Raw genomic sequence first — 13,072 nt, forward strand, 5'->3', positions numbered from 1 at the left:
CTTTCTTCCTTTAAGATCCAGGCCCAGTCTGGCCCATGTGTGACTCCAGATCTACAGTCAAGTAGTCAATTCTGAAATAACCTAGTTGTAGATAACCACTAGAAAGTCTGATAAAAGAAATGAAACCGGGTGCACTATCCTAAGGTACCACAAACTATTACAACATTCAGAGCCCTGTCGATCCTGCACAATCCTCTTACTAACATGGATGCTTGTGCCAAAATTGAGACAGCAGTCTTAAACTAGTGAAGTCAGTTTGATATAGTCATACTCAGAATCATACCTGACAGACAACGTCCCAGGCACTACTATCACCATCCCTGGGTATTTCCTGTCTATCAGCAGGACAGATCCAGCCTGATTAGTGGTACACTGGTGTACGGGAGGAAGTTGCTCTGAGAATATTGACTCTAAACCTCAAAGTCGCGCAGCATCAGGTTAAACATGGGAAAGGGAACCTGCTGCTGATTACCACGTACTGAGCTGCTGCCTGCTGATGAATCAATGCTGCTCTATGTTAAACACCACTTGAGAGATGCACTGTGTGTAACATGGACACAGACTGCAACGACACCGAATGGCCAACTTCAGTGACCATCACCAGGGCTACTACTGACTGAGCTGGCTGAATTTTCAAAGACATTGCTGACAGACTAGGCTTTCCGCAAATGAAGGAACGGACGTAGAAAATGTGCTTGGCAACCTCTTCACCAACTTATCCGCAGCAGATGCGCCTATCCATGATATTATCAGGAGGGGTGACCACAGTACAGCTCTGCCTCACTGCATCATGCTGTATGGGGAGGTGACCACAGGTAAACAGAATGGAAAGGCTCCCCATAAATGCTTCAAGGGCTCCCTAAATAAATCTCTCTGCATGCCATTGTCAGTGTAAAGTGCAGACGGTAGATCAAACTAAATCAGGAGTGCTGCAAAGACTTTTAAGGCCCAACGATGCTCCAAGTTGTTTCCAGCACTGACTGCACCATCATGTACCAGAATGGGAGAAGTAGCCAGTCGCACCAGGCCTGACTAACCAGCAGTGAGCCTGCAACCAATGCATACATGCTTCCTAAATTTTTTATCCACAAGGAACTGCCAAGGGCACAACAGCAGGTCAGAGGATGAGAAATTCTGTCACTTCCTGACTCCCCAAAACCTGCCCACCAACAACAAGGCACAAGTCAGGAGACGTGGACGTATATAGTAGTTCCTTCATCATTAGGTCAAAATCCTGCAACATACACTGTCGACACTGTGGGTGCATCTACAGTCTAAAGACAGCAGTGATACAGGACACTTAAAGACGAGTACTAAATTCTAGGCTGCAACACCCACATTTATGTCTGAATGAAAAAAAAGACACTCCTTGAAACCAATCTGTTTAACAAACTTTTTGGTCATCAATTCTAGTAATCTTTATGTGACTGAGTCACAAGCTGAGCTCTTTAATGATCCTGTGCAGTGCCTTGGGTTATTTAACTACGTTAAAAAGTTTACGTAAATGCAATTTGCTGTAGGGATAGTGGTAAGACTGGAATGAACAAGAGGCAACGTGCTGCTTTTAAATGGAGCTTCCACACACTGTTTACAGAAATAAAAACCAAAAGAACTATGGATGCTGTAAGTCAGGAACAAAAACAAAGTTTCTGGAAAAGCTCAGCACGTCTGGCAGCATCTGTGAAGGTAAAAACAGAGTTAACATTTCGGGTCCGGTGAAGAATGGTCACTGGATCCGAAACATTAACAGTGTTTACAAAAAGCTGCATATCATTCTTTAACTCTGCTTGGCAAGTGGGAATGGTGAGTTTGCAGGTCCTAGAAGTTCGACATTTGGCAGGTATCTTTAAGGATTTGTAGGGAACAAATTCAAGTTATAAATAACACTGAATTGACAGAAATGGATCATTCAGCCCTACTGGTCGATGCTTGTGCATATAACCTTTATCTCTCCTCACTAGCACAATTGTATGCAGCACATGTCCACATGATACAGAAGAGAGCTTTAGCTCAACATGGAAGGGAGTTTACATTATGTGAATCTTCATATAACTGAAAAACAAGGGGAAAACATTGGCCGCTACCTCCCAACGTGCATTCTTACTGAAACCAGCGAATATGAGGTGGAAAGGGCTACATGGAAAAGCAAGGTAAGCAAGAAGAGAATTGCGCAGAGGGCTAGCATTGACAAGATGGGCGATATGGCACTACCCTGTGCTATAATCATTCCACGAGGGAGAAGAATTCGTTTAGCCAACAGTAGCAACAAGCTCAGCTTTCATTCTGAAACTTACGTCTATGCATCTGTAAAGCTTTGAAAGACAGACCAACGTTCTGCGCACTGTCGGGTACCACATTCCGTGCAAATCCGCAGGGGAAATTGTTGATTGTGGCCGAGGATTCAGAACTTCCACGTTACCTGTGCAAATGGAACAACTTTAGTAAACTGGACCAAACACCATAACACGACAATTGACTGGAATTAAACAGTAACAAGGCAATGGAGACCCCCTGCACCCAGCAGACACTAGGGACGGTCAATTAAAATGCTCCCAGTTACTTGTATTCCATCCTGTCACTTCTCGAGCCAAGGAAACCTGTCCAAGATCAACAGGGTCTCTCTTGAATCATGCACATGTGACCTAATTACATCAGCAAGGCTGGACTACAATTTTAACCAAAGGCTGAGTCTGAGAGAATTTGGGGGCAGGGTGGTCGCAGATACTGCTGCTGTGACTTTCCAGTCAAAGCAAATCTGGAAGAGCATCAGACTTAGAAGGGGTGAATAATACAAAGTGTGTTTTTTAACCCCCCCCCGCAAACCTTTGTGGGGTCAGATATTACACCTTTGAAATGTGGAGATAGTTTAAAGGGGATTCAGTCAGCTGAATCTGCAACGAAGGAAGTGACTTATCAAAAGTGGTTAAACAGGTTAGGCCTCATTCTTATGAAATATGAAGGAACTGAAGGCTGTGAGGAGCTGTCTTGAAATGGGAGTAAGTTGAAAGGCAGATCAGCTTTAGTCTTCCAGAGTGGCTGGGCACATTTGAATGGCCTACACCTGCTCCTATTTCTTTCAGTCTTTAATGACGACAAGATCCCAGGCACTGCAGTGAACTCTTCAATCTTCCATGGCCCAGATTCCTCTGCCACCCCAAACACAAAGATCCATATGACGTAAAAATTCAGCTTGTGATGGTAATCGGCTGCTTAACCGCTCAATTTACCACAGCTTTGCAGTGATATCTTTTCCACACAAGTTGGGAGGTGAACTGATCACTCACTCATGAGACTAAGCAGCTCAGACCTGATTTCTGTGGCACTGGAAGAGTTAAATGTGGTAGTCAATTTGCATACAGCATGCACCCAAAAACAGTGTGAAAATGACTAGACCATCAGTTTAATACAGCTCTGATAAAGAATGAACATTGGATGTAATGCCAAGCAGTATTACCCTGCAATTCTTCAAAAAGTGCCAAGGAACATTTACTTCCTGAGTGAGGTGGATCGGCTATTTCTCCCTCACCTGAAACTCACTCCTCAGACAGTGCAGTACTCACTTAGTGCCGCATCAGGCAGTTCCTAAACACAGTCACAAAATATGAGGCACTGGAAGAGTCAGCAAGGGTTGGCAAATGTTTGAAATAATGTTCAGTTCGTTAGTTAAGTGTTTTGAAGAGGTCACATGCATGTTGAATAGGGGAGTGGCCACATAGACTTCTAAAAGGCTCTTGATAAGGTAATGCGAAGACAACGTGACCCAAGCTAAAAGCAGATGGTACCTTTATGGGACAGATTAATAATTAGTTGTAAAGTAGAATACAGAAAGTACAGAACAGGAAATGCTTTCTAAATTACGAGATACAGGATGTGTAGATGGGGGCAGAAGTCATATATGGAACACAGACAGATTAAAGGAGAAGGCAAGGTGCTGTTCAGAGTTTACAGTCATCCACTTCTAATCTGAGAATATCTTAAAATGTAACACAAAACTTCTAGACCCACTCTGCTTTACAACTTTATTCATCTCACAATTCTAGTCCTTTGATGATATTAAAGCTCTGCATTTCCAAAGTCACATGGACCTTCAGTACGTATTACTACCATCTTCAGGACTACTGTAGAAGGAGAAACAATGAGGAATACAGCACTAAGTATCAGTGTGATGTCCTGTTGAATTGTACCTGATTTGATGACATTTTTAGAATCAGGATCTTCTAGTTGAATGTCTGCAAAAGATGAATCAGCCACAGGCAACTTTGTTTGTTCATCTTTCAGACTCTGTGCAATTTGCTGCAGAATAAATAACAATTACCAAAAAAGAATCAACAGCATTTTCAATCAACAGGAGAACCCAAGGTCATATCCAACTCATGAAAAGCACATTAACAACAGTTCAGTCACACTCCTTTAATTCAACTTCTTAGAATTAATTATTGCTAGGGAGAGGCCAAATAGGTTCGGACTATTCCCCTGGAACATCAGAGGCTGAGGGATGACCTCATAGAGGTTTATCATGAGAGGCATGGATAGGATAAATAGATAAAGGTCTTTTTCCCAGGGTGGAGGTGTCCTAAACTAGAGGGCATAAGTTTAAGGTGACAGGAGAAAGATTTATAAGGGACCTAAGAGGCAACATTTTCCACACAGAGGATGGTACACGTATGGAATGAGCTGCCAGAAGGTGGTGGTGGAGGTGCGTACAATTACAACATTTAAAAGGCACTTGGAAGGGTTAATGAATAGTAAGGGTTTAGAAGGATATGGGCCAAATGCTGGCAAATGGGACTAGATTTATTTAGGAAGTCTGGTTGGCATAGATGAGTTGGACTGAAAGGTCTGTTTCTGTGCTGTATAACACTCAATGACTCCCCCAGCCCAACAACTTGTTCCCAAAATCTATATGGTCTTCCAAATCAGGCTTCCTGTATATTCTCCCATTCCAATGAATCTTCCATTTCTGCCATGGTCTTAGTTGCTGAGACACCAAGCTCTGAAACTGCTTTTCTAAAATTTTCCATTTTCTGTCCTGTGAAATGCACCTTAAAACCTATCTCTGTAACTAGTTGTGATCAGTTGCCTAATTTCTTGCGCAGCTTGACATTACATTTTGTTCAATAATGCTCCTGTAGAGCACCCATTAAAAATGCTTGATAAAACAGTGGACCAACAATGAAGATTCAGTCACACATGGTCAAGTCCTCATTGATGTTCACATGAGAATAGATTGTATCGGCTATTCTGGTGGGGGCTTGATTAGCTCAGTTGGTTGGATAGTTGGTTTGTGATGCAGAGTGACACTAACAGCATGGGTTCAGTTCTGACACTGACTGAGCTGGCCATGAAGGACTCTCCTTCTCAACCTCTCCCCTCACCTGAGGAGCGGTGACCCCCTTGGCTAAATTCACCTCCAATCATTTTACGTCTAATGACAGTGTTGCCCTGCAGTCCTCTAGGACTATGGTGAGCTAGGTAACCCCTTGAGTACAGAATCTAATTGAGGTCCTTAAGATGATTGAAAGACTTAAATGGGTAGATTAAAAAAAAATGGAAAGCTTCAAACAACAAAGACTGATCATTTTTGTTGGGCAAACCTATTCAGGACTAGAAAACTAAGGCAGGTGTACGGAGTTAGGATACACGAGCCATGGTTTCACTGAGGGACAGTGCAGGATTAAAAGGAGGGAATAGCTTCCTCCTGTTTCGACCTTCTAGTAAGGTATTACAATCTTTTTTAATTCTACCTTGGCCACGACTTCATTTAATCTAACGTCCATATTAAATCAATAACCATTGTTTTTATATAAAATTTACAGTTGGCTGAACTGCAAGCAGTTCAGACTTACGGGATCTTCTGGAGGCAGAGAAAAAGTGAAAAAAAAAGCAGTTTATCCAAACACTATGTAAAACTATTAGAATTGCTTGAAAGGAAGTCTTAGCCAATTGAATGTACATAGGATCGGGGTGGGGGAAATATTTAAATGGGTGCAAAAATTTTGGGGAGCAATATTTGAGATGACAAAGTGTTAAGACAGTTAAGTTAATAAAGTTAAGGAAGTGGCAAAACTGGGCAGCAGTGAAACCTGGTGGATATATTGGAGGAAGAGGAGAGTGTGAAATGAGGAGGATACACAGAGTCTTAAATTGAATGACAAAATTCTAGGGTCAAATTTGCAGGGACAGTCATATTGTGGCGGGGGCAGAATTTGGCAATTTTGAATAGAAACAAAATTTTGGGAGTGAGGCAGGCTAAAAAAAAAAGCAGTGAGACAAGACACCAGGAGATGAAATAGAGAAAGAGATGGAGGGAAAGGAGATAGAGAGAGAAAGGCACAGGGAAAGGAGAAGGAGAAAAAGATGGAAGGAAGGGAGAGAGATAAAGATGAAGGTAAAGGAGAGAGAAATATGGAGGGAAAAGACAGACAGAGAGAGAGAGAGAGAGAGAGAGAGAGAGGGAGAGTGATGGGGGAGGGGGCAAACTGTGGCTGCTCGTGAGAGAGAGAATGAAACAAAATGATACAGAAGTTGACAGAGAGAGAGAGAGAGAGAGAGAGAGAGAGAGAGAGAGAGAGAGAGAGAGAGAGAGAGAGAGAGAGACATAAAGGGAGAAGACAGAGAGAGAACGAAACAAATAGAGACAAGAGACGAGTGAGAGACAGAGACATAGAAGGGAAACAGAGACCAAGAGAGAAAGAATGAGAAAAAGGCAAAGAAAGAAAGTGACAGGGAGACACAGAGAGAGAAAACAAAGAGAAATAAAAGGACAGACTTAGGGAGAAAGACAGGAACACAACGTGAGAAAACAGAGAGAAAGAGAGACAAGAAGAGAAGTCAGTGAGAGGCAGCCAGGAGTTCAGGAAAAATAGAGTGTCTCAAGTGCCAATCCTCACCAGGGCTGCTTCAGAAAGAGAGTAGTAGAGGTCCAAAACTGGCATTGAGATTCCAGCTGTGTACACACACGGTCTCTCACACAGACACAGACAGCTAGAATAACTGATGCTCACCTCCTGGGTTTATCCACATGAAGGAAGCAATTATGGCTGCCAACGCCAGTTTTATAAACCCTTAATTCTGTCATTCAAACCCCTCTCTCCTCCTAAATCCCAGCTACCCAGTCAGTTCCCAGCTGTCCTCCAGATATGGAGAACCAAGAAGCTGTTTTGTGAGGTTAGAGGTGTGGGGGGGAAGAGAGGGCGTGGGAGGAGGAGGGGTGAGAGAAAGCAGCAAGCCAAAAGTTCAGTCCAATGGTCTCCTGATGTTCCTCCCTTGCGCCCCCCAACACACACTCTCACAAACTCTCTCTCTCTCTCTCTCCCACTACATACAAATTAGCCCCAAACCGAAAATCCACACAGAGACAAAGCTGCAGTTTCAAACCAGCTATAAAACACTTTTATCCAGACAAGGGAACAGAACCTTCTACTGCCAGGAACACAAATTTATCCCACAGGTGAGCACAGTATTTTCACACAGACTAACACAAGGTGTGAGTGGGACTGTATTAACCAGTAAAGACAGTCAGTATACTTTTAATTAGTTTCTCAGAATGAACACCAATTCATTTCACCAATGGACATCAGGGGATTACATGGATCTGTTATACGAACGGAAGTTTGTTCATTGTACAAATAATCATGAGTTTATTCAACACATTTACCTCTTTCCTGGCAACAGAGCGAGGGACATCATTGTACTGTCCCTCGTTCCCATTGATATTTCGTCAGTAAAAGCTGGAATTATCTGATTGTTATCTCACAGATCCATGCTGTTTGTGTCAAAGTGTGGAGCTGGATGAACACAGCAGGCCAAGCAGCATCTCAGGGGCACAAAAGCTGACGTTTCGGGCCTAGACCCTTTATCAGAGAGGGGGGATGGGGAGAGGGTTCTGAAATAAATAGGGAGAGAGGGGGAGGTGGACCAAAGATGGATAGAGGAGAAGATAGCTGGAGAGGAGAGTATAGGTGGGGAGGTAGGGAGGGGATAGGTCAGTCCAGGGAGGACCGACAGGTCAAGGTGGCGGGATGAAGTTAGTAGGTGGGAAATGGAAGTGCGGCTTGAGGTGGGAGGAGGGGATAGGTGATAGGAAGAACAGGTTAGGGAGGTGGGGACGAGCTGGGCTGGTTTTGGGGTGCAGTGGGAGAGGGGAGATTTTGAAGTTTGTGAAATCCACATTGATACCAATGGGTTGCAGGGTTCCCAAACGAAATATGAGTTGCTGTTCCTGCAACCTTCGGACGGCACTGCAGGAGGCCCAGGATGGACATGTCATCTGAGGAATGGGAGGGGGGAGTTGAAATGGATCGCGACTGGGAGGTGCAGTTGTTTACTGAGAGCCGGAAGTGTTGGAGGATGATGCGTTGTATCTGGAGTTTGGTGGGGTGGTATGCGAGGACTAGGGGGATTCTCTTTGGGTGGTTATTGTGGGGTCGGGGTGTGAGGGATGAGGTGTGGGAAATGCGGGAGACACTGTTGAGGGCGTTCTCGACCACTGTGGGAGGGAGGGGGGGGGGGGGGGGGGGGGTGGTGGTGGTGTGTGAGTTGCAGTCCTTGAAGAACGAGGTCATCTGGGATGTACCGGAGTGGAATGCCTCATCCTGGGAGCAGATGCGGCAAATACAAAGGAATTGGGAATAGGGGATGGAATTTTTGCAGGAAGGTCGGTGGGAGGAGGTGTATTCTAGGTAGCTGTGGGAGTTGGTGGGCTTGAAATGAACATTGCTTTCTATGTGGTTGCCTGAGATGGAGACAGAGAGGTCCAGGAAGATGAGGGATGTGCTGGAGATGGTCCAGGTGAACTTGAGGTTGGGGTGGAAGGTGTTGGTGAAGTGGATGAACTGTTCGAGCTCCTTTTGGGAGCACGAGGCGGCGCCGATATAGTCATCAATGTAATGGAGGAAGAGGTGGGGTTTAGGGCCAGTGTAGGTGCGGCAGGGGGACTGTTCCATGTAACCTACAAAGAGGCAGGCATAGCTTGGGCCCATGTGGGTACCCACGGCCACTCCCTTTGTCTGCAGGAAGTGGAAGGAATCGAAAGAGAAGTTGTTGAGGGTGAGGACACATTCAGCTAGTCGGATGAGTGTGTCGGAGGATGGGGACTGGCCAGGTCTGTGGGACAGGAAGAAACAGAGGGCCTTTAGGCCATCTGCATGGGGAATGCACACGTATAGGGACTGGACATCAATGGTGAAAATGAGGTGTTGGGGTCTGGGGAACTGGAAGTCCTGGAGGAGGTGGAGGGCATGGGTGGTGTCACGGATGTAGGTAGGCAGTTTGTTAGGGGTAGTTCAGGCCTCACAAACTTTATTGAATTCTTTGAAGAGGTGACCAACAGGTAGATGAAGGTAGAGCAGCAGATGTGGTATATGTGGATTTTAAGTCAGACGTTTGATAAGATTCCCCATGGTAGGCTCATACAGAAAGTAAAGTGGCATGGGATCAGGGAAATGTGGCAGATTGGATTCAGAATTGGCTGACCCTTAGAAGACAAAGGGTGGAAGTGGATGGAAAATATTCAACATGGTGCTCAGTTACAAGTGGAGTACCATAAAGATCTGTTCAGGGTCCTCTTCTATTTGTCATTTTTGTAAATGATTTGCATGTAGGAGTGGAAAGGTGGATTAGCAGTTTCACGGACGATACGAAGGTGGGTCATGTTGTGGAGAGTGCAGAGGGCTGTTCTAGGTTACAAAGCGACATTGATAGGATGCAGAGCTGGGCTGAGAAGTGGCAGATGGAGTTTAACCCTGAGAAGTGTGAGGTGGAATTTTGGAAGGACAAACTTGAAAGCAGAATACAGGTTTAACGGAAAGATTCTTGGCAGTGTGGAGGAGCAGAGGGTTCTTTGAGTTCCTCTCCACAGTTCCCTGAAAGCTGCCACCCAGGTGGATAGAGTTGTTAAGCAGGCGTATGGTGTGTTAGCTTTCATTAATACAGGGATTGAGTTCTAGAGCCATGAAGTTATGCTCCAGCTATACAAAACACTGGTTCAGCCACATCTGGAGTACTGTGTCCAGTTCTGGTCGCCTCATTACAGGAAAGGTGTGGAGGCATTGGGAAAGGTGCAGAGGAGATTTACCAGGATGTTGCCTGGACTGAAGGAAAGGTCATATGAGGGAAGGTTGAGAGCGCTAAGGGCTTTTCTCTTTAGAACAACGAAGGATGAGAGGTCACTTGATAGAGGTGTACAAAATGATCAGAGGTATAGATACAGTGGACAGCCAGCGACATTTTCCTCAGGTGGAAGCAGCTACTACGAGGGGGCATAGTTTTAAAGTGAGTGGAGGTAGATATAGGGGAGACATCAGAGGTAGGTTTTCCACTCAGAGAATGGTAGGGGCATGGAATGCATTGCCGGAGAGAGCAGTGGAGTCGGCCACATTGGGGGCATTTAAGCGGCTATTAGATAGGCAAATGGATGGATAGTATAAGGTCGGGGTTGAGGTTAGACAAACCTTAGGTTTAGGGTAAAAGTTGGACACAACATCGTGGGCCAAAGGGCCTGTACTGTGCTGTGCTGTACTGTTCTATGTACTATGTTTCACTCTTGAGAGCATACTGAAGCCTGCTAGATCAGTGCTGTGGTGAGGGACTGACTGTTGTTGGTGGTGCTGAATTTCCTCAGACACTAAACCATAAGAAGTCCTATGTCTCTTCCCCTTGACATTCAATGGCAATATTCCTACCAAATAACAGATTATCAACATCCTGGGGATTATCATTGCGCAGAAACTGAACTGAACCAGCCATCTCAATGATGTTGCTATAATAGCACATTAGAGGCTAGGAATTCTGCACCGAGTGACTCACTTCTTGACTCTCTGGTGCCTGTCCATCACCTACAAGGTCCAAGTCAGGAGTTCTGACAGCATTGAACCTTTCACCCTACCTGGCGCTCAAAGGCACTGTTTCACTGAATGCTGGAAGACTGGCTAAATAGGCTGCCTTTCAGTTGGAAGGCAGCTCCCTCTGTCACTTAGCACTGGTATAGCACCCCCAGCTACCTACTAACCTCATCCCACCTCCTTGACCTGTCCGTCTTCCCTGGACTGACCTATCCCCTCCCTACCTCCCCACCTATACTCTCTCCACCTATCTTCTTTACTCTCCATCTTCGGTCCGCCTCCCCCTCTCTCCCTATTTATTCCAGTTCCCTCTCCCCATCCCCCTCTCTGATGAAGGGTCTAGGCCCGAAACGTCAGCTTTTGAGCTCCTGAGATGCTGCTTGGCCTGCTGTGTTCATCCAGCCTCACATTTTATTATCTTTAAATGCATAATAAATGGTTTTGTAATTCGGTAAGATTTATCTACCTCCATCATTTCCAGTTTGTCAGGGTATGCCAGGTCTCCAGGTGCAGGCTTATAGCCCACAATATCTGTCTGAATATAGATGTGTGTCCTATAGACTAGACGCTCTTGTACATCTTCCAGCATTTGTTTTGCCACTGCAGAAAAGGCACCGAGCTGCACCACTGGAGGGTGACAGAAACAGAATGTTAGCATTCTGCAATGGCCAACTGAATAAAAGAAAACAACTATTTTAAACAAAATCTTAGGTTTAGAGTTGCAACACCAACTAGTCAGAGGTATACTCCATGTATATACAAAAAATACATATAACCATCTGCAATTTGCTTACATGACATGGTCCGGCTTCAGGAACACAACTCAGCTTCTAAAGATCTCTGTACTTTGTACATACCATTGTTCTGCACATGATCCTCCAACATTTCATTTTTCAGAATTCCACACAGCTCCGATAAGGTCTCCAGGTGGTTGACGTGGATGATGAGTGGTCGAAACACATCATACCACGACAGGCACAGCTTCTCCAGCAGCTCACTGTAGAAGCAGAAAGGACCGGGACCAGTGTCACAAAATGATTCGCCAATTTCTTTCAGAAATAAAACATGGCAAAAATTGAAATCGCACTTAATGGATGGGCCAGCCCAGTAATCACAGACTGAGCCCGCAATTCCCAACTGACATCTCAGCATTGTTAGTGTGGGACAATGCCATTCTTCCCATCATGTCTATACCAGCTCTCTGAGCATTATAATGTAGTACCAATCACCTGCTTTTTCCACATAACCCTCACACATTATTTAAGTAGAAATAATCTCCAATGTCCTCCAGTAGCTTAACTGAACGGAACCTGCCTCCACCACACTTCCACTCCGTACTTTAACTACATTTTTCTCACCTCACCCTTGCTACTTTAGCAAAACACTTTAAAGCTGTGCCCTCTGGATCTTAATCTGGTTACCAATTCGGAACAGCTTGTCTCTATCCACTCCGACTACACCCTTGACGATTTTGAAAACTTCTATTAATTCTCCCCCTAGCCATGTTCTCTCCAAGGAAAACAGTACCCATCTCTCCAATATTTCCACGACTGAAGTGTTTCATCACTTGAACCACTATCATAGACATCTTTTGCACCTTCTCCAATGCATTCACCTCCTTCCTACAACATGGCTGCTGGAACTGTACACTTCCAGCTGAGGTTTAACCAGTGTCTTGCATAAATTCATCATAACTTCCCCGCTTTTGTACTCTATGCCTCTAATATATGAAGCCAAGAATACTGTATGCTTTTATTAATTGTTCTTTCTACCTGTCCTGACACTTGTAATAATTTATGTACATAGACACACAGGTCTTTCTGCTCCCGCACCATGTTTCTGCATGTTATTTATACCAAAGTACATCCTTCATACTTCTTTCAACTTCATCTATCAACGTTCCACCCACCCCACAAACATGTCAATGTCTTTTTGACGTTTGTGTGTCCTTCTCAAGAAATTAAAATTCCAAATTTTGAGATGTCCACAAACTTTGAAATTGTCACCAGTATGCCAAGATCTAGATCACACAGTTATTTGGCCCTGTGATCTTGCAGTGAAAGCAATTTCAAAACAGATCATTAATCTGATCCCTGTGAGACAAGTCAGCACTTGGTGTGAAAACAGACTTGAAGGGTTCAGCTCAATGAAGAACATTTCAAGTGTTTAATTTATTTCATAGTATTAACCCCGTGATTGCAGCCCCAGCAAGCCTCAATTACAGCCACCTT

At 44.6% G+C, this 13,072-nt stretch overlaps 1 protein-coding gene across 2 annotated transcripts in view; it reads right to left on the reverse strand.

Annotated features, from left to right (window-relative positions):
* Positions 1–13,072, reverse strand: part of cog3 (component of oligomeric golgi complex 3) — an 81,960-nt gene that overhangs the window by 19,332 nt on the left and 49,556 nt on the right. For both annotated transcript variants that reach the window (XM_048540543.2, XM_048540544.2), the window contains exons 12-15: positions 11,699–11,838; positions 11,308–11,468; positions 4,185–4,293; positions 2,295–2,419 (exon numbers count right to left, since the gene is read on the reverse strand). In XM_048540543.2, the coding sequence (XP_048396500.2) occupies positions 2,295–2,419; positions 4,185–4,293; positions 11,308–11,468; positions 11,699–11,838 (535 nt within the window). The remainder of the gene's footprint in view (positions 1–2,294; positions 2,420–4,184; positions 4,294–11,307; positions 11,469–11,698; positions 11,839–13,072) is intronic.

This window comes from Stegostoma tigrinum, chromosome 12 (assembly GCF_030684315.1).
Source record: "Stegostoma tigrinum isolate sSteTig4 chromosome 12, sSteTig4.hap1, whole genome shotgun sequence".
NCBI lineage: Eukaryota > Metazoa > Chordata > Chondrichthyes > Orectolobiformes > Stegostomatidae > Stegostoma > Stegostoma tigrinum.